The following is a 19737-nucleotide window of genomic DNA, read 5'->3' as shown; positions in this document are numbered from 1 at the left end:
TTATGACCGTTCTCATGATCTCCAGTTAGAAGCATTAGAATATACCAATCCTGGCATGTTTCTGTAACCGTACTTTTATCGTTCCTCCATTGTTGGATCATCTCCTGCCGTGCACATGCTGTTCATGCATACTGCATGCAGAGGATTATTCGATGAGTTACAAGCAGAGCTGCAGAGTGAAAGTTTAAATCAGTCACATCAGCTGTGCAGGTTGAGGCAGAGATCGTGTTGTGACCTCTGACAAAGGCATATGTATTCAGACCATTAATCCTCCTTGCATAATGTTTAAGGCATTTATAATGGCAGATAGAAGGATTAATCGTTTTATAACCACACACATGTGCTTAGTGGTGTGTGATAATTATGAAGCATTTACTACTTTTGTCTACTCGACTGTATATGAGGACAAATGTAGTTGAGACATTCTGCAGCATTCAGCTTTCTGAAAATGACTTGGATAATTTTGCACAGCGAGCGAAACATTCTTTCCTTAATGTTAATGTTGCACATTTGAGATGTTGTCTATTTTATGATTTATAGGAAATATACATATTTAAATATATTAGTTAGTGAAATTACTCCAGTTTGCGGATTAGAACATTTTCAGGACTAATAACTGGGATGATTTGGTCATTATAATCGTGATGTGAACACAGATACAGTTTGGGATGAACACAGGATGCATCATCTTTGCTTCATTAAAATCAGTTTTATTTTGAAGCCTATAATTATTAGTAGAGGCTATGCACCTTTGGATGGATTCCTTCTTTCATCCATCTCAATTCTCATCTCTCCGCCAAGTCTCGTGTGAGTTGGAGGTGAGTCACGGAAAATGATGAAGGAGGAAGAGCGTCACTTTCCACCAATATCAAACGTTGGGACAGTTTGACAACACACACGGAATCTGAGACAGATTCTGTGCCTCCATGTTGTGCAGAGCCAGCAGCACGGTAGTTACAGTAGCCTTGAATTGTTCAACGGCTAAAAGTGTGAGGTTATAAAAGTGTAACTGCAGACGGAGAACAGGAAAGAAAAGCTGATTCAAGGAGAAAAGAGATCCACGCCTGGTTTTGTTATCTTTAGACTTGTTTGCACTACAAAGCCTGTTTGTGAGATCAAATGTTCTTTAGAAGCAGAATAAATGATATGCACACTGAGCTGCGGAAACAAATGATACGAAGTGAACATTTTTAATTTGTTTATGATTTTCTGTCTGCGCGAGAGGAACCAGAGAAATAATATGAAACAATCAGTTCCACGTTGAATTACATAGTGTGGAATGAATTGCAATAGGGGTGAATTATAGTATAGTTGCCTTGTATATGCATCAGATTGTCGGCACTGTACTGTGATCTGAATTGCATCGAGCTCGGTGATGGAGAGTGTGTGTGAGTGATTCAAACTCGTGGAGGTATAGAAATCCCAGAGGGAGCCAGGTGAAATAGATTGGGTTGAAAACGGCTCGCGGTTACAAATGATAGTTTCCTTGGAGACATAGATGTGGGGGTCAAAGCTGGAGAGAGGGAGATAAAGTTGCAGAGAAATGCTGCAGAGAAGAAGCAGAGTGCAGATGCCAGCTCATGTTTAAGGTGGAGCAGCATGTTTTAGTGTGCATCCCCGAGACGTCAGTACAACTTTGTTCATATTGTTTTTACTGAACTTTAGACGAGCCTGAAACGGCCCCATAGTGTCCACACAGGAAGCTCGTCAGTGTCACAGCTACATTTCTCCTGTGCTCCACTGCAATCCTGGTACGGCTTCTTAATGTACTCAAGTACCAAACTTTATTTTTTTACATCTTTATACTTTAATACTCATGACGGAGTATTCAGAGTATTGGTGATTTCAAGAATAAAGTTGTCATTTGATGCAAGAAAGAAGTTGTAATATTACAGGAATAAAATAATAATTTAATAAAAAAAGTCATAATATTAGAAGTACAAGTCTTAATACTTGAATATATTCCAAAGGGAAATACTACATTAACCTTAGAGTAACAGTACATTACTTAGTTATTTAGTGAGATTATAATACCATTATATTTTTTGACAGTAGGGGAAGTTTTATCGTTGTTTGAAGAACATGTTGGTAAAAATGGAGCTGAAACACTTTCAAGACACATTCTCTAAATCGTCTGTGATTAAAACCCAGCGTGCAGGGACCATTAGTGAACAACAACATAACGTTGTGTACAAACCTTGTGGGGATGTTTGTGGAGCTAATTAACCAAACATGTTGTTTAAGGAACAGGACACAAACTTCAGGAGGAGACGTACTCTTCGTTTTGTAGCTCTGAATGGAGGACATTTATTTCTAATGGAGTCTATTTTACTGTGTGACTGGCCAGGTCAAGAATTTAGGTACTTCAGAGTTGGCCATAACGGGAGTGATGCATCTCCAGGCTCTCGTATTTTGAGCTTGGGCGGGGACGTTCAGTCTTCATTGATCAGCTGAGCAAATAGCATTAATGAGGACACAAATACTTTCGTGTTGCATTGATCTTCAAAACTGGTTCAATCGCAGAGGGGAAATCAATGGCCGGCCCTCTGGAGACTCAGGATAAAAAGAGCCAGAGGGCTTCTGACTGTCAGACCCTGCAGTGGGGAAAAGGGCCTGATTACCATTCTGTATCCTGTGGCTCTAATTACCTCAGTGTTTTCCTCTCACCTGACTCGGAGCTTCTCCAGGGAAGGTCATACACCTGCTTTAACTAAGCACACTGCTCCGGTGATCTCCTTTCTGCTCCAAGCCAGTGTGGCTGTACGATAAATCACACTGCAGGTCAGGCTTTGTCGTGAAAAGATGTTTACACGCTTTGTAATCATGTAGACTAGAGATGAATGTGGTATCTTAACATCCTGGTATGTCACTGGATATCAGACATAGAAGCAACTATTTATAATCTTAAACTGTGCAACTGTGCAATAATCAATAGCAGAGGGAGGCAGCTCCAGTGGAAAAAATGGATCACAAATAAGAATAAAACTGTGCTGGGTGTTTTATTTTTAACAAAACGTTTAACGGAAACAATGCAGGAATGAAAACTAGGTGCAAAACAACATAGAGATATACTTTAATTTAAAACTTAAAAGCAGCCATTTAAGAAACTTCTTCTGTCTTTTGTCCCTCATCCAACACACACACACACACACACAGAGCTCTCAACCCCTAATCTCTGAAGTCCTGTATTGGAATTCCAAGGGAAATGTCATTGCAGGAAGCTGATTGCTCCTGTGGCTCCTCTCCCGGTTGGACCACTGGAGGTTTGTGTGAGGCAATCTCCTTCTTTTTAATCCTGTGACCCGGGGTCTTCATAAACGCATCGCCCGCTGTCCTTTACAGTCCGTGAAGGAGAGTCCGGCTTGTCAGCACAATCTCTGCTCGCTCTCCTAATGCTTTATGATTTTCGCCTTTGCTAAAACTCTGGTCCTTTATCCGTCCAGTGCACATATCTCAACAACCTCTGCTGGAGAAGTAGCTGTTGTTAAAAAAAAGCTGCGGTGCTTGTTACATTTAGATGCTGAGCTGTTTGCTGAGCGACTTTTTTGATTTTCCATTTTCTCATACTGCGTCTGTCATCTTTAACATCGCTGTGACAGATGTGGTTTTTTAGTATAAATGCAAAGAGATTCCTTATTTTGTATGCATTTTTTCACAGCATACATTTAGGCCTAAATAGCTTAAGGCTAAACTGTTTATATAGTTATGTATTTCATCATAACCCAGAGATTTTATCTGAACTGTGCCTCTATTTAACTCAGGCAACACACAGAAAGACAAACTGATGTGTTTTTCTGTCATCATCCCACACAGTCATGCATTTGTTTCCATTTGAGATCAACAGAAAAAAGAAAACTGTGTCTGCATGAAAAAACAGAGAATACGGCATTCATCACTACACATACAATAATGCAGTGTGTGGGTGGTCTGTGATGTGTTTTAGAAGCATGATGACAAAAAAAAAGCTTTAAATAAAAACTAATGCATGCTGGAATAAATGGACTGACTTATATAGTAGGAACAAAGTGGCAGTTATTTAAAGGACAAATATACAGACAGATTTAGAATGGATAAGTGTATATATAACCTTTAACATATTAATCTTATCAAACATCATGTTTCACCCTGCTACTTCTGCAGACTTGTGCCAATTGATCCTGCAGAGTGAGGACTTTGCCAACATACATATCATAAATATCAACATGTTGGATATTTAGAAGACTTCGATCCAGTGGTTGGAAACAGCGAGTGGGTGAGGGAGCAGAAAAACAAAATTAAGTTTAGATGTCATCACCTTTAATCAAATGTTACGACGGGACTTCATCTGTTTAAACTCCAATTAGGAGCAAAAACCTTCCTCTCTATTTGATTCAGTGACTAAGTGGCTCTGTTGTGTGGCCTCACACTGGAGAGTTATGCCAGATTATGGTTTCAGGATTTATTTCCCTCTGGCAAGGTCTTGTAAAGAAAACCCCCTGTGGTTGTTAACACTGTGTGAATGCTAATGTTTCACAATGCAATTAGACAGTGAAACAGTGAGCAGATTGATTTGCAAGGTGGAGATGATCTGTTCTCATCACACAACAAGCTGTCCTCCTGTCTCACATTGCATTCTGCTGAAAGCTGTAACTAACAGTCAATGTTTCCTAATCGACAGCCTCTTATTCGTTAATACCTGCCGTCAGTGCTGCAAATAAATCGCCCAAGTTGGTGATTAAGCATTTAAATCCTCGTCTTAAGTAAAATGAAACACTTCTAACCAGCCGGGCATTTATTTACTTATCTATCTCCGTTCAGAGATTCAAATAGAATAATTACAGTGTCTTGCTTTTCCACGATAAAGAGCAGAATCCAAAAATCCCTGAGCTCATTGCGCGGTTAATGCGCTCGTTCGCAAACAAGTACGACTGAAAATATATATGCTATAATTAAATTCATGTTCACTTCAGTGGTGCTCGCTGAGATTATTAACTTGTTTCCCTCTTGTCTTTAAAATATTCTTGCTCACTGTTTGAAATCTGAAATGATTAAACTCAATTCATCATCTGTTCCACAATAGATTTATTACCCTTTTACGTGGTTAGCTATTTCACTAACAACATTTTTACTATCAATTAAGCTGAACATTATTAATTATACTTATTTTAGATGGAGACAAGGAGTGAGGACAAGAGCCAAAGCAGCAAATCAGGCCATTTTTAACAGGGAATGATGTTTTACACTCAATTATTTTCTTATTATTTTATTTAGTTTGCAGGATTACGCAAAAAAGTACTAGACGGATTATCATGAAAAGTGGTGGAAAGGTGTGGAACAGGTTATGTATGAAATAAATGGATCCAGGAATTTTTTGATGGACATTATTCTGGCAGTATAGTCACCATAGCTGCTGCTGATACAGCCGCCCTATGCTTTGTGGGCATCTCTTAAGAAAAACAAGCAACAAGGCTCTATCGCCTCGGAGCAAGCTGCACATGATAACTGATGATGATATGACTTTAGTAATTCGCCCTTAGCCACCTGAGTTCAATGGAAGGAAACCATTGTGTCAAAACCAATTCTCGTAGATCCACCGCTGTGCAAACAAGATAAGCTCTGATTCTGTTTGGCCTGCAGCCCCACTCACATTCTCCGGCTCGGCTGAGGTGGCACAAAGTGACCGGTGTGTACGAGTGAGAGAGAAGATGTAAATGAGACAGAGGGATGGAGAGGATGGAGGAGGGTTGGATGTAAAGTTTGTCAAGTGTCTCTGAGGGATGAAGCGAGTGAACAGGCATCTATCTTCTATCTATCTACTGTCTACCTTATTTCTCCAGAGCCATGCATCTTCTCAGCTGCGGACTGGCACAGACATTCACGGGTGTTGACCAGTGTTGATTAATCTTCATTAACAAATTGTCAAAAAAAATGTTAATTTTGTTGCTGCAATCCTTAATTACAGAGCTTATATCTGAAGAAGTTGTGTGTCATCTGCATAACAGACCTCTGCAATAGGTCTGAACGAAGGTGCAGCTGAATATCACAGAGCTTCTTCCTTTGCAAAATGACCCTCTTGAATCCAGCAGATCCAGAGCTGCTTCAATAATGGATGGTCCTAGTTCTGTGCAGGTGAAGTACCACGTAGAAAAAACTAAAAGCACTGTCTGTCATCGCAGTGTCCAACACAGACTAAACCCAAAGAGGCCCAAATGAAAAGAAATGGAATTTCCAGGCTGAATTGGAGTTCAGTCCAGTTCGTTCTCTTCAGCCCTCATGAGACTGAGAGAAAGCAGCGTAATGAGCTGCCCTCCCTCCCTCCCTCCCCCCCTCCACTCTCAATCTAAAGTGACACAGACCGATTTGTGTTGTAGGAAAGCCTTCGATTTCCTCTACGTTCAGGCCGGCTGCACTACTGCTTGTTTAGAGGAAGAGCCGTTATAAACTTTAGTGGATTTAAAGCCAAACTACAGTAAACCCTCCTGCTGTGCTCCTCCAGTCACGTTTTAACACACCTCACTATCACAACCTGTACATTTTCTCCTCTGAACTATTCAGATGAATTTCCTCCTGTCTGTCAACACCCTCTTGTGCGGCACAGTGCCGTGTTGTCCTGGCAACCGTTGACAGAGCCATTATGTATCATCGCAGCTCTAAAATTCGCCCTGGCACTTCTGCCTGTGGGGTTCGAAGCTGGAGAACAGAGCAGACGACGGGGACGCGGTCGCACGATCCCGAAACTCAGAGTTGTAAAAACTAAGGCACCTGCCTTTGCCTTTACTAAGAATAACTACCACGTCCACAGACAGATAAATGGTTTTCTGTTCTATTTTTTACCTGCTTGTCCTGAAACACGTGACACCTCCCACTTAATTTGTAAGAAGGTCCTTGGGATCAATAACCCATTCCAGGGGGGGCCACCCCTTTTCTTGTCGGTTCATTCTTTAAAGTCTTGACATAATTTTCTCCCAGAAGGTCATCGTGACGATTTAAGGCCGTACATACTAAAGTTCCTTGTGAGATCATAAGAATATTTTATGTCCTCGGAACAAAATTTAGACTGAATGAAATATTTCCTGTCTCAAAGCACCATGAAAGATATTTTTGACTGAAACTGGAGATAAAGTGTTGACGTGCAATAACTTAAAATTCCATCTCATTGACCCTCCTCATGTATTTGGACTTTATTTCGTAAGGCGGCTCTTTTCGTCCTGTAGGGCAGATTTATCTTTTTATTTTCATGCTTACAGTATAATGATAAGCAAAGCAGATGAAAAATTTTAGTGCACGTTGCACAAGCTGCAGCAGTCCGCCCATGTAACTGTCTGATATACAATATTTATTCCACTACATGCACCAGTGTAACCTCACCTAATGAAATCTGTTTAACAGTTTAAAGGCACAATGCACGGTGATGTTGGATCTATGGATCACACACACACACAAGGCATTACTTGATGGTATTACCACAAACAGAGAGTAAACAGTCTGACAGCCCCCCTCCCCCAACCTGCTCAAATACCTCACTCCGCAGTTCCCCCCTCCCCCTCGGCTCTCCTCATTCTTGCCTTATTGAGGGTCACACTCAGCTGCACCCCCGCCATGCACGTGTGATACCATCCATCCAGCTGGGGTAAAAACAAATGATGAGCTCAGCGTGAGCAAGAAAATATTATTTTCCCAGATTACATTTCATTTTTCTCTTTAACGTGAAGGAATCCCGGTATCAGAGAGGATCACGCGACAGGCAGCTACAAGGTTTATTCAGAAACATGTTGACTCAGCCCCCTCCTCAATCAACCACTCATCACATTTGTCAGTGTGTGATTTTAGTCCGTGATCCCCCGCTTTGCTCCCATTCACAGATTGGATGTGCAGAGATCACATCTGTGAATGAACAGCCGTTCATTATTCCCCCTCCCCTCCGCCTCGCTCATTCATCACATCACCTACTGGCCTGATTGTTTTCATTCATGTGGGCATTACTTGACTTTTGGTCCAGTAAAGTATTTGTGTTGATATTATATTTGCACATCAATGGAGACAACATACTGGATGATTTAGAGCTGAATTTTGACGCCCCTGACTTATCACATTAAGGCTGACATGGTTTAACGAATAAAAGATAAGGATTTAAAAATCACACCTTGGAAGAAGAAAGATGAATGTGTGTTTTTATCACTTTCTTTGACACTGTGTTTTATTGACTTTTTCACTGTTTTCCCAGGAAATATTTCCTGGATCTTGATGAAAAAGTTGGTGCAGCTTGGTTAATCCAGGCTACACATCATTTTAAAGACAAAAAATAACTGTGAGCAATTGTTAAAGACAAATATATTAAATACATCTACAAACTTTAAATCAGACTGGGTAGAGGATGAATATGCTCTTCTCCTCTTACTTATGCTTCAATATTTGATGCTGTCAACTCAGCGCTCACCTAATTCCGATTGGTTAGATGCATCCATGTTGGAAGCCAAATCTTGGCAATCCAAAAACAAAACCTTTTCTAAGGGTTTGATTTGTCTTTACCTTTTCAAAGGTTGCACCAACGCGTCCTTTAATCGGGCTGCAGTGTATTTTTCTCCCTCTGGCTGAGGGTTGTACAGTACGAGTTGCTGGATCTTTGACAGTTTGACAAAAGTAATTTAAGTGTTGCAGCGCAGCCGTCTCACAGAAGTGAGAAGAGCTGGAGCCTGTCGAGCTTCTGCAGCATTCTTTCATCCCAGAGCTATCGTAATTGCGTTCGCTTGTATATGTCAGACCCTCATTCAGCTTATGTCTGTTTGCACTGACACTTTGCAAAATATTGACACGTGTCATGTATTGCATTGGAAAAATATTCATGTTATGGGCGTCTGAGTGTTCACAGCTTCAGTGGAAATATCTGGTATCACGCCTGACGTGTTTTGAAGCAAATGTATTCCTCCAAGATGATAATCAGAAATGCAAGTGCTCATATATGTTGTGCCAATGAAAACATGCAGTAATTCTACAACAAAGGCCACGAGATGCAGGTTCTGGAAATAACCAGCGTGAGATGTATGTATCGTATATTTGTTTGATATTTTATTTTGTTTTGAGATGTATTTCAAAATGAATCTGATTAAAACTAATTTGGGATTAATCCATGATCTCCAAATGATACCATGACCCTACTGAAGATGCAAGTATCTCATGATCTGATCATTCAGCGCTCACGTAGTAAAAAACGTGTCCTTCAAACAGACGCTGAAACAGTGACCTTGAGGTTTTGTGAAGTCTAAAGGATGTGGTTTTTCCGTTTATGGATTTTTGTATTATGAGTCAGAACTAGATTCACATTTCTTACCGAATTTTTGTAGTTTGCAGTCTGACCTCGACCTCTGGATTTTGTTGTCTCTCATGTGACCTCCTGGTTACGAGTCAGTCTCTCGACCCACCCGCCCGACTTGCATCCACTGATGATATTGTAACCCCCGGGGATAAGGTAGCACTCTCGCTTCTGGATTAGAGAGTCGGCATCAGAGCTAAATAGCTCAGAGTACAACTGAATGTTCCCAGGTGAGAAGGGGACGGGATCACATTTCCCTCTAATGGTGGACAAAAACATACACATTAATGTGCTGTTTTCAGCCATGTCAGATTATGACATGCAGCTCTAAACAAATCGATGCTTTCGTCGAGTCTACAATGAAATAATATTTTATTCATTTGCAACAGTAGAAAACTTGTGGCGGTCAATTACCATAAATTAAACAATGTGTAGGAAACACTGAGAAGTGTAAAAATATGGAAGTGCATCTGATACTGCCAGAAACACTGGACTGGGCCTTGTTGAGAATGCTAATCTATGTACTGCGGCGCTGCACTGTCCCACAAGTAAAACAGCAACGTGCATTTCTACAGCTGTTTAAAGGAAGTAATTGTTGTGTTGTGCTATATTTATTTATTTATTTGTGTCATGGCTGTCAAATTATATAAGAAATGAAGCATTCATTCTATGGCTCCAAGTGGCAAAATGGCAGCATTTATTTCCAGGTTATTTTGACTTAATTTCTTTCCAGTATGAGGAAGTAGAGACGCATCCATCTTTATATAAAGTCTATATATTCCTGTACTTAAAGCTGTCCACTTGTCATTGGATCACCCTAAACAGATTTTACAACTGGGTCTGAACAGGGCCAGAGAGAAACATGGAGCTCCCTGTTGCTGGAGGCTCATCTCACATCAGTGTCACTCACATTACACACACACACACACACACACACACACACACACACACCTAATGATGTGCACACACACTCCATGTCTATTAGGCCGGGGGGGGGGGGGGGCATAGGCTGCAATTTAAAATGGTTTTGACTCCGATACTCTTGGCAGCGGTTTCTTCAAATGATGGTTATCAAAATTCACACATGCCACTATCCCACAATCACTGTCAGACACGAGCAGGCAGCAGATGTTGGTCTCTCTCGCTCTGTGTGTGTGAGAGAGCGAGAGAGAGAGCGGAAGGACTTGATCAGATGCATTTTAATCGCATTAACTGATCGATGTGTACATGTGCGCCTCAGCTCCCCAGGCCGTGGTGGACGCGTGTTCAGCTGCATTGTCTTAATTATTGATAGTGGAAATAGAATCGAATGAAATTTCCAAGTTGTTGAAACTAAAACTCGTCTCACTGTGCTGCCTATGATCATGAACCCGTGCAATCAGCGATGTTTGCTTAATTATTTAGGTTTCTTCAGTCTGCAAAATGTAGTTGTAATAACACATGATAACAGAGCAGAATTTACAGGATAGGTTAATGCCAAACTAGTTTTTTACTTGTTTCAGGAACATATTTGTTTGTTTTCTAATTAATGCTGTTTCTGAACATCAAATATATTCTTTTTTAAAACAGCATTATGTCCCAGGAGTGTTTCTCATCTCAACAAACAAAGCCATCACTGCCTCATGATTAATTCAGTGGAGTGAAATGAAATGAGACTAAGAATAAAATGGGGAATAAATCACCTTTGCCACAGAGCAGCGCTGAGCTCTCAAGCTTAAAATGACACAACCCTGATGGACTGTTTAATATAAGTTGAAGGAAATAATAGGAGAGGAGGCCGGGTGAGTCAAGTGAGGTGAACACGGAGGCATTCATGGTGTGTTTGGGTCTGCTCTGTTAAATGAGGACAGACGGAGTTGGTCAGTTGATCCGTCAGTGTCACTGTCCGTCCAAAACCTCAAGGTCAAATCTGCAGAAAACATTGCCATGATTAAGAAACTCAGAGTACAATACATGCAACTGTTTACAATTGTCCACACAAGCATTTTGGCTCCACATCTGAAAATAACTGCACAACAGACAACAGTGTCAATTGCGGATTATGCATGTTGCATTCTACACTGGATGCCGGTTATCGCCTCCAACATGTCCGTTTCTGCACGTCCAAAAAAAAATGCAGAGTTTTCAAACGAAAATGGGGACAAAAGCATTTTTAAATCTCTCCATTTCTCTGAGTAATGTGGACGCCAGGCGCATCTGTACCAGTGTCGATGCACGTCTCCATCTGTCTGCATGTGTAACTGTGTTTACATCCATGACTAACATCCTCAGGTGGCCCAGTCATGGCAGCAGTTTATTGCAGAGACATATGGTCCAACCAGCACAGAGGTGACATTGTGTATGAAGACCTGCCTGTTTTAATCTTTTTATCAAAGTTAAAGCTGAATCCCCACAGTACCAGAGTAGTCCTGTGTTCAAAAGCAGCTTTGGTCTGAAAACATTAAAGCACCACCCTCACCCCCACAGAAACACACACACATACTCAGCATGCAATTTGGCTTATGCCGTGTATCCACCTGGTAGCTGTCATCCTGCCGAGCCATCTGTGTGGCAACAGATTACCAGGTAGCCCCATTAATCCAGGTAGGCAGTTAGGAAACGAAGCAGAGTGGGAAATGTTTAAATCAATAAAACCCACATATCAACTCAGGCTCAAGGCTTTGACTTCGACAAACTGGGAGTGTATTTATATATATATATAAATATATATATATAAAAAACAGGATTAACTGCTTTTGCCCAAGGTTCTTGTGATGTTTATGTGGCTGTTTGACAGTTCTGTGTTTATGTCTTCACTTTCACCTTGCCAAAGTTTGAGATTCTTCGCCTCTTTCATGAAACGCAAGTCAGCACTTTCCATCTGCCGTCCTCGGAGGATTAGAGACTAAAAAAAGCCTCTTTTTTTCTGTTTGACTGTAGAAGGTGAGCACTGAGTCACGCTGCTTTTTCTAAAAACAGAAGAGGTCATTTGTATTTCTGAAGAAGCCGAGATGGCACCTGATGTATCACATTAACTCAGTTTTGCTCTACAGCTCTACATATATATTCAGGTCAGCGACTAAAGTTGTTTTAGTCCCTTTGAAAGGTGCATTCACTCATTACACTGCAGCGGGTGCCCCAGCTCCGTCGCCTTCTTATCAGATTGAGTTGGACAGAGAACATTCTGCTAATTAATGCTGCCGGCAGCCTGTGTGTGTGTGTGTGTTTGCGTGTCTTTGACCCTCTGCTGGGGTGGGATATGCAGAAATTAGCATGAGTGGCAGCAGCAGCACCGGGGATCTGTTTGATCTGTCCACTTACAACTCGTCCGTTGGCCTTTCTGCAGAAAACCTGGGAGAGAGAGAGAGAGAGAGGGCTACAGGGAGAGTGAGAGAAAGAGAGAGAGAGGGGGCTGCATGGAGAGTCATGGATACAGTGAGAAAGATGGCAACAGAGAAAGAAAACAAATGAGAACTGAAGTGTGGATTGAAGGAGGAAGAGAGGGGTGGACAGACAAGTACATGGAGAGAAAGAAAGAGAGTGATGAAGGCCGTTAGTGAGTGAAAAGAAGTAAGGGATCATGGGAAATGGAGGGGAAAGGAGGGGAAATCGGAAATAAATCACGTTATCACACTGATTTGACTTTGAATAAGTTTCATTAGGCTGCACCTCATTACACTTGTGTGTACATGATGATTTCATTGTTGTGTTTGAATGACAGCGTTTAAAACTCACTCAGACTGACGCACTTTCACACACACACACACAAGCTGCCACTTGGTCTGGTGTCATGTCTATATTTAAAACCTACATACATCCCTCTGTGACCCTCCTGTGTGATGTAAACAAGCTCACATGGCCCCACATGTGGTTGAGGCTCGCGTGACCTTCCTCTCTCCATTTCAAATTTAAATGTATTTGCATGGGATTTACAGGATTTTAGCAACTGATGCAAAGTAAAACACGTGACATGTGAAAAACAGCGTGTGCACGAACAAAACATTGATTAACTTTATGATGAACAAAAGATGGTTCTTTTTATTAGCTTATTTTAGGAATGCATTTCTCATTCGTATCCATTTCAAGCTGCCTGAGTACACATCCCTGTCCGTCCTTCTCACACACACACAAACACACAGAGCACCATCAAGCCTCCTCTCATTCTTGTGTTGCCCAAACAAGTCAGACCATTATGCTTTCTAGAACTGAATACTTAGCTCCTATGAATTATAAATGCCTATGGATTCCGAGTGGCTTATTTATAGAGCGCACACTTGCATGTTTCACGTGCACAAGTGCACACACACCCACTGATTACTTTACAAAGCTGGGCTGAGGTCCCCCCTGAGGCATGCAAAGGTTACACTGAACACACTGTGGCATATGTGTGTGTTGGACATGATGAAGAATTCAGCCTCTTCTTAGCTCAGGCTGTTTTGTTTCTGTGTGTGTGCTGTACCTGCGAGAATCACTACAGGCCCCTGATGCTGTTGAATTATGCAGGATACATTCAAATTTGTTGTATTATTTTGTATCTGAGTATTTAAACTTAACAAACCAGAACTATTGTGCCCACTTTGTCGGAGTTTTCCATAAACACATCTGCGGATTATCTGCAGGGGAATAAAGATGATCTCATTTCATTTGAGGACGGTGTTTGTACCGGAGACAAATGAATGTAATATCTGACTCGGCTCAGCCAGTGTGCTCCTCTCCGGAGCGCTCACTTGTTTCCATGGAGACAGACACATTTTGTGTTTTATTTGTATTTTTTACAGCGTTGCTTTAATGCAGCACATTAAAATCCTGTCAAGGACTTTTAGTGAAATGCAAGAAATTTTAAATAAGTACAATTTTTCTTCCCAGCCATTGAAAGCAATTTTTATTTTATTTTTCCTTTTCTTTTAAATCCTTATATTCAAGCCCCTGTACTGTTTGTGCTGTGTGTGCCTCCCCCCTCCCCTCTCCGGCTGCCGTCCACTCTGATAGTTCCTGTAAAGCACGAAAGCAGAGGCCCCCTCCACTGGTCATCTTTTGCATATTGTCACTGAAGACGGAGGAGGTGTGATGCTGCTTGCGCACTGCCACCAAGCTCCCTCGGACTGAAATGAATGGCCCCGTCCACTTACGGTGACACTGATGTACTATTAGGGGCAGCGTACTGCTCAGCCCAGTGGAATTCAGCTCCCTGATGCATAAATCAAACCCTGCTGTGTTGAATGGTGAAGCAGTCGGTTTGTCATGTTGCTGCACAAAATAATAGGATTTTTACAAGTCTGATGATATAAAACATGAAAACTACCACACTAGAAATATACAGTTTTTATTATTTTGTGTGTCGCATACACATTTAGTGAGTGGAATCAGGGATGCGGGTGTTTATGCAGCAGCGTGTCTGTGACTCCCAGAAAAGAAACGCTGGAGGCTGGGTGCCTGCTGGGTGAACTATAAATAGCCTCCTGGTGACAGCAGGACTTAGAGCCTAATGTGAGGGAGAGCATCTTCCAGAGATGTCCATGTTCATTGTTTAAAACTTCATATGCGTTTCATTTTCTACATTAATAAACCTGGTTATAGCAATAACTCTATAATCACATGTAAAAAGCTTTTTTGTCGTTTCTCTATAATTTTTATTTGTAGCTAACACAGGCGGCTGTGGCTCAGGAGGTAGAGTGGGTTGTCCACTTAACAGAGGCCAGTGGGTCGATCGCCAGTCTGCAAATATCCTAACGAACCCCAAAGCCCCTGGATGCTGTGCCGACAGTGTGTATGAATGTGTGAATAGATGAATGTGTCCTGTACTGTGAATAGATTTGTGCGCTTTTACCATTAAAATATAACAGTGCAACTCCTCCGTCGCTTCTCTGTCAACCTCATCTCTGTTGTTGATGAATTAGAAACATTTTAGTCACGAGGCATTAGCAGAGAGCAGGATCGTGTTAAATTTGCCTCAGCAGCTCTAACTATTAAGATTTGAGAGCAATTCATTCTTCTTCCACCACAAGGCTGAGAAAGTTCATGGAGGAAATAATGAGTGAGAAATATTCATGGCTAATTTAGTGTCTTTTACGCAAATGATGACTTTATGTTGTGAGTTTATTTCCACGTGTGGATGTCTGTAAAGCAGGGTGAGAGACTGTGGACTGTTCCGACAGGATGACATGTCAAGCTGGAGGAGGTCACATCACAGTTGTACTGAAATAGAAAATCACGGTGCTTATTCTCAAGTTTGCCATTGCCAGTGCAAAAACTCAGGAAAAAGAAGTTAAGATTATAATGAATTATACGCTCATATCGGGGGTCAAAGTTCACCACAGTAATGGATTTGCTTCGGAACAAGAGGTGAATGTTTTATTTGCGTCCTCGCTTGAAGCAGTGATGTCACTTTGAAGTTTGGATCAGATTTTGGCGTTTTGTTTGGCTCAGAAAAGTTTTTAATCAGGCGCCTCCACGATTGATGGGGCTTGTAATTTCTGGATTTTATTTCTATACCACAGTCACTTTCCACCAAAACATAAAGTGTATCACCTGTTTCTAACCGTGAATTACATTTCCTCCTGGTTAGGTTCAAACTTCCTCTGCGCCACCCACATCATCCCGGTGAAGAACGAGGAGGGCGTGGTCATGATGTTTATCCTCAACTTCGATTACATCCTGGACGAGGGCAGCAGCGACTCGCTGGAGAGACTCAACCACACCTCACCGTCCAAAGCTGAGCAACGTGAGTAAAGGACAAAACGGGCTCTAGAGAATGAAATGTGGTGCAGAAGAATGTCACATTTTCCCAATTCCCCACTGTGTCGGTGTCGTGCAACAAACGTGCACATACAATGCATCCTCATATGATTGCGTGTACTCGAGCTGAAGAAAGAGCACATGTCACATGTTGCAGGCATGACCTTCTACAGCTGACCTTTTTCCATATTATCATTGTTTGTTTCTTCAATCCCCCAGTGTATGTTGAGGATTTGGCAAGACCCCACTATTAATTGTGTCATGCCGTCCCATCTGCTTTAATTGATTATTTCTTTGGCATCTTGCTTCTTGAGCAGGATGCGTAAACCTTGGGACAGTATTCTGGCATGCAGCTGCAGGAATTTCCTGCCAGACAGCTCCTTTGGCATGTTGACACCAGCGTTTAGGAGCGCTGATGTGTTAGCCTGCCGTCATCTCAGAGGTCTGGCCCAATTATAGCTCATAGGATGCCAGGATGGCCTGATGAACTACTGGAGCAGTGCTGTGGAGCCCTCCGCTTCCCAGAGCTGTCGGCGTAATAGTGTATAATGCTATTCCCCAGCGGTGCTCTTGAACATGCTCTTGATCCTACCTCCCTCTTCATTGTCTCCGTCTTTCTCCATTTTCCGTCTGTGACATATAAAGCAGGAGCACGGGGGAGCAGAGGTCAACTCTCGATTGCTGTAATTGGATGAGTCTCTGAACAGGCTGTTGCCTCATGGGGTGTGTGGTTAAAAGAGTTTGGAGATGTGTGTGTTGAGTGTTTAAGTGGGTATTTTATGTGTGTGTTTTTTTGCACATCCAACTCAAGACTCTACTGTATACACTCCTCCAAGGGATTTGCTCCGCCGTAGCATTAAGGGCAATCCCCTGATGGAGCAGTTCTCTATGAATTAAAGCTCATTTATGCCCATCACCATATTGACGTGGGATTCCCTGCAAATTTACAGGTGAGGTCCAGATTTGTTTACAAATTGCTGGACACCATCTCTCTCCCTCTGCCTACACACAACCTCTGCCATCGCAGGAATCCCCGGAGAGCGTTGCTATTTCATTGCAGCCCTCTTAGCTTTGCACTTTTTACTTGCAGCTGGACAGAGGTCACAAATTAGTAAAAACTCTAGACTTTAGAGAACGTCAGAGAGGGCGAAGCTGCTGCAGATGCAACTCAGTGAAACCTACGGCGCAGTGTTTCTATTCTCAGGAGCAGCTGCCTGTGCACGGAGCCATTTGATGATCCATGTGTTGCATTACCGCCGCTCCTTCCGGGGAATGAGCAGCTATGCATTATCGATTGCTTTTCTTCCTTAAGGACGATTCATCCATTCTGAAACCAGCGAGGATTCTCTCATTTCGCTCTGATGTCACTGGGCCATTTTTGCAGGCTTTTAATTTATGGGCCTCGGCTATAGCCTCCAGACTAATGGTTCGACAGGGAGAGAAGTGTGGAATGCTTTTACTGATATCAGAGAAACATCAGGATATTTATGGTGATTTTTTTTTTTTTTATGATTAGGGATGTCATTAGCATTATATATTCTAATACAGTTGATTTGTATTGGTTAAGAAATAAGATAATCCCTTTCTGTGTCTCTGTCTATAACATTCTCGCTTTTCCTTTCCTTGTGCAACGTGAAACATGCTAGAAATTATCCAACCTTTTGAACGAGGATGTAATTGGGCCAAATTTAATGGTTCAGAGCCTGAAACACTTGATTGGGATGTTGCTAATTATTATTGTTGCTATGTAAAAGCCTCTGTAAGCATCAAACAGTGAAGCTCTGATCAGGAGGAAAGTAAGGGTCAGAAAATGCCTCATACTAACAACATACGCATGTTGTCAGCCCAGTGAGTCAGAATGTTTGACAACCACGAGATGTGATTTTGGAAAAGATCAGCGAAGCAGCAATTCGTCTGTTTACACCTGACCTGATTGAAATGGCTTAATTTCAGTCTGATGAAATTCCGGAATTATTAGTATTTGAAAAAAAGGAGCTTACAAATGCTTTGATCATTCCCTGCACCCACTGGCTTTTGTCTGGGTACAATCAGCATTTACTCCTAAATGACTCTGCAGCAGATGCAGGTTTTTTATCGCCTCCGATCTGCAGTGATAGAAATACGACACTCCAGGTGAACGTGCAACATCTTCTTTATTTTGGCCGTCTGGACGCTGACGCTGCTGCTTTACCAGCCTGCTGTAATGACCCTCTTTATATACAGTCTATGGTAATGACGCACATTAAACTCCCAAGCGAAGAGTGTTTCTCTACTTATTGTTTAATACATCTTGTGGAAACTAATTTATTTTTCTTAAGAATTTTTTATTTTATTTTTAAGGATGTTTTCCTGTGCATTGGTTTCCGGCATGTTTATGACGTCACAGGGGAAAAAACTGAAAAGCCAACTCCTTTAACTGCAATCACCAATGTTTAAAAAAACAAGTATAGCAGCTTTGGTGTAAAATATGTACATAAGTTTTAGGACAAAGGGAACTGAACATAAGTCTTGAATGCAGCCTGGTGCAGAACATTGTTGTCTCCATTTCGATTCCAGTCAGGGACAATTATGGCACATTATTCCCCTGTCGTTTCTGCTCAGCCCACAAATTTTTCCATAAAAGAAAACTGCATTACTCAGGCTTATTGCAATCTTACTTTAATCACACTTAATTTTCTCTGGGTATAAATGAGTGCAGGGCAATGTGGGGAAACAGCGGAATTCTCCATGTTATTCTCCACCGCTGATGAGTAATAGAACGGGAAGCACAGGTGAACACTCCTGAGGGAGAAAGAACACCACATGCAAATCAGTTAGTTAGCACATTTACTGCATTGTTGCTTTTTTATTATTAAAAAATAAGCAAAAGCACAAGAATAAGATACGCAGACAAAAGGATAAGAAAGGATGGAGGCCTATTGTTCTCATCCCCTGACATCTGAATCACACTCGCAGTACAGAGAGACATTTCACTCCCAACAAAAGGATCTGAGGGCCCAATTAATATTCAATGCAAATATGGCTTTCTGGTATCGTAGCAACAGGGGCCACTGAGCGCCCATTGGTTGCATGAAGCTGCAGGTGAGTTTTTCCCGGGAAAGAACGAGAGGGTTGGAGAGGCACGCATGTAAAATACACACACAAACACACACACGCACACGTGCACGCACGTATGCACTCAAAGGCTCAGTCTTTTCAAAACCACGATTAAATTAAGCTACTTACCGTGTTCTCAGCACCGTGAACGTGTGGCTGAATTATGAGTTAATTAAAAAGAGATTTATGGCATGTGTTTATACTGTATGTCTGGTTATGTCTCTGCACAGAGTTCTGAGTGCATCGATGCCCGCAAGCTGCCATTCATTACTTTGTTAAAGTGGCATTTTAACAGCATTTAAATCAAGGTGTCGGAAATGTGAAAAGCTGCAGAGCATGATCGATTGATATAAATACCAATATGGTCAAGCAGTGGTGCATAAGGGAGTGGAGTGACAACCAAACTGGGTTGTGCAGTGGTTCGCACCTGGCTCCAGCTTCCTCCCCTGACCCTCACAGGATAAACAGCATAGATAATTGATGGATGGATGCTTCGTCAACGTTCATTATCATTTTGCACTAATATGACTTGTCAAAATGTCTGCTGTGTAAAAAAGAAAACCAGTATAACTGTAATTCCATGAGATTTATGACTGGTTTCCTCCTGCTGAGTCAAGTTGAGCTGCATCTTCAAATCT

At 41.7% G+C, this 19737-nt stretch overlaps 1 protein-coding gene across 4 annotated transcripts in view; it reads left to right on the top strand.

Moving 5' to 3' along the window:
* Positions 1 to 19737, top strand: part of kcnh7 (potassium channel, voltage gated eag related subfamily H, member 7) — a 50648-nt gene that overhangs the window by 1972 nt on the left and 28939 nt on the right. For all 4 annotated transcript variants that reach the window (XM_069520665.1, XM_069520663.1, XM_020104497.2 and 1 more), the window contains exon 3: positions 15834 to 15989. In XM_069520665.1, the coding sequence (XP_069376766.1) occupies positions 15834 to 15989 (156 nt within the window). The remainder of the gene's footprint in view (positions 1 to 15833; positions 15990 to 19737) is intronic.

The sequence above is a fragment of the Paralichthys olivaceus genome, chromosome 24 (genome assembly GCF_024713975.1).
Source record: "Paralichthys olivaceus isolate ysfri-2021 chromosome 24, ASM2471397v2, whole genome shotgun sequence".
In the NCBI taxonomy this organism is placed as follows: domain Eukaryota; kingdom Metazoa; phylum Chordata; class Actinopteri; order Pleuronectiformes; family Paralichthyidae; genus Paralichthys; species Paralichthys olivaceus.
This window is presented reverse-complemented; position numbering and strand designations above follow the sequence as displayed.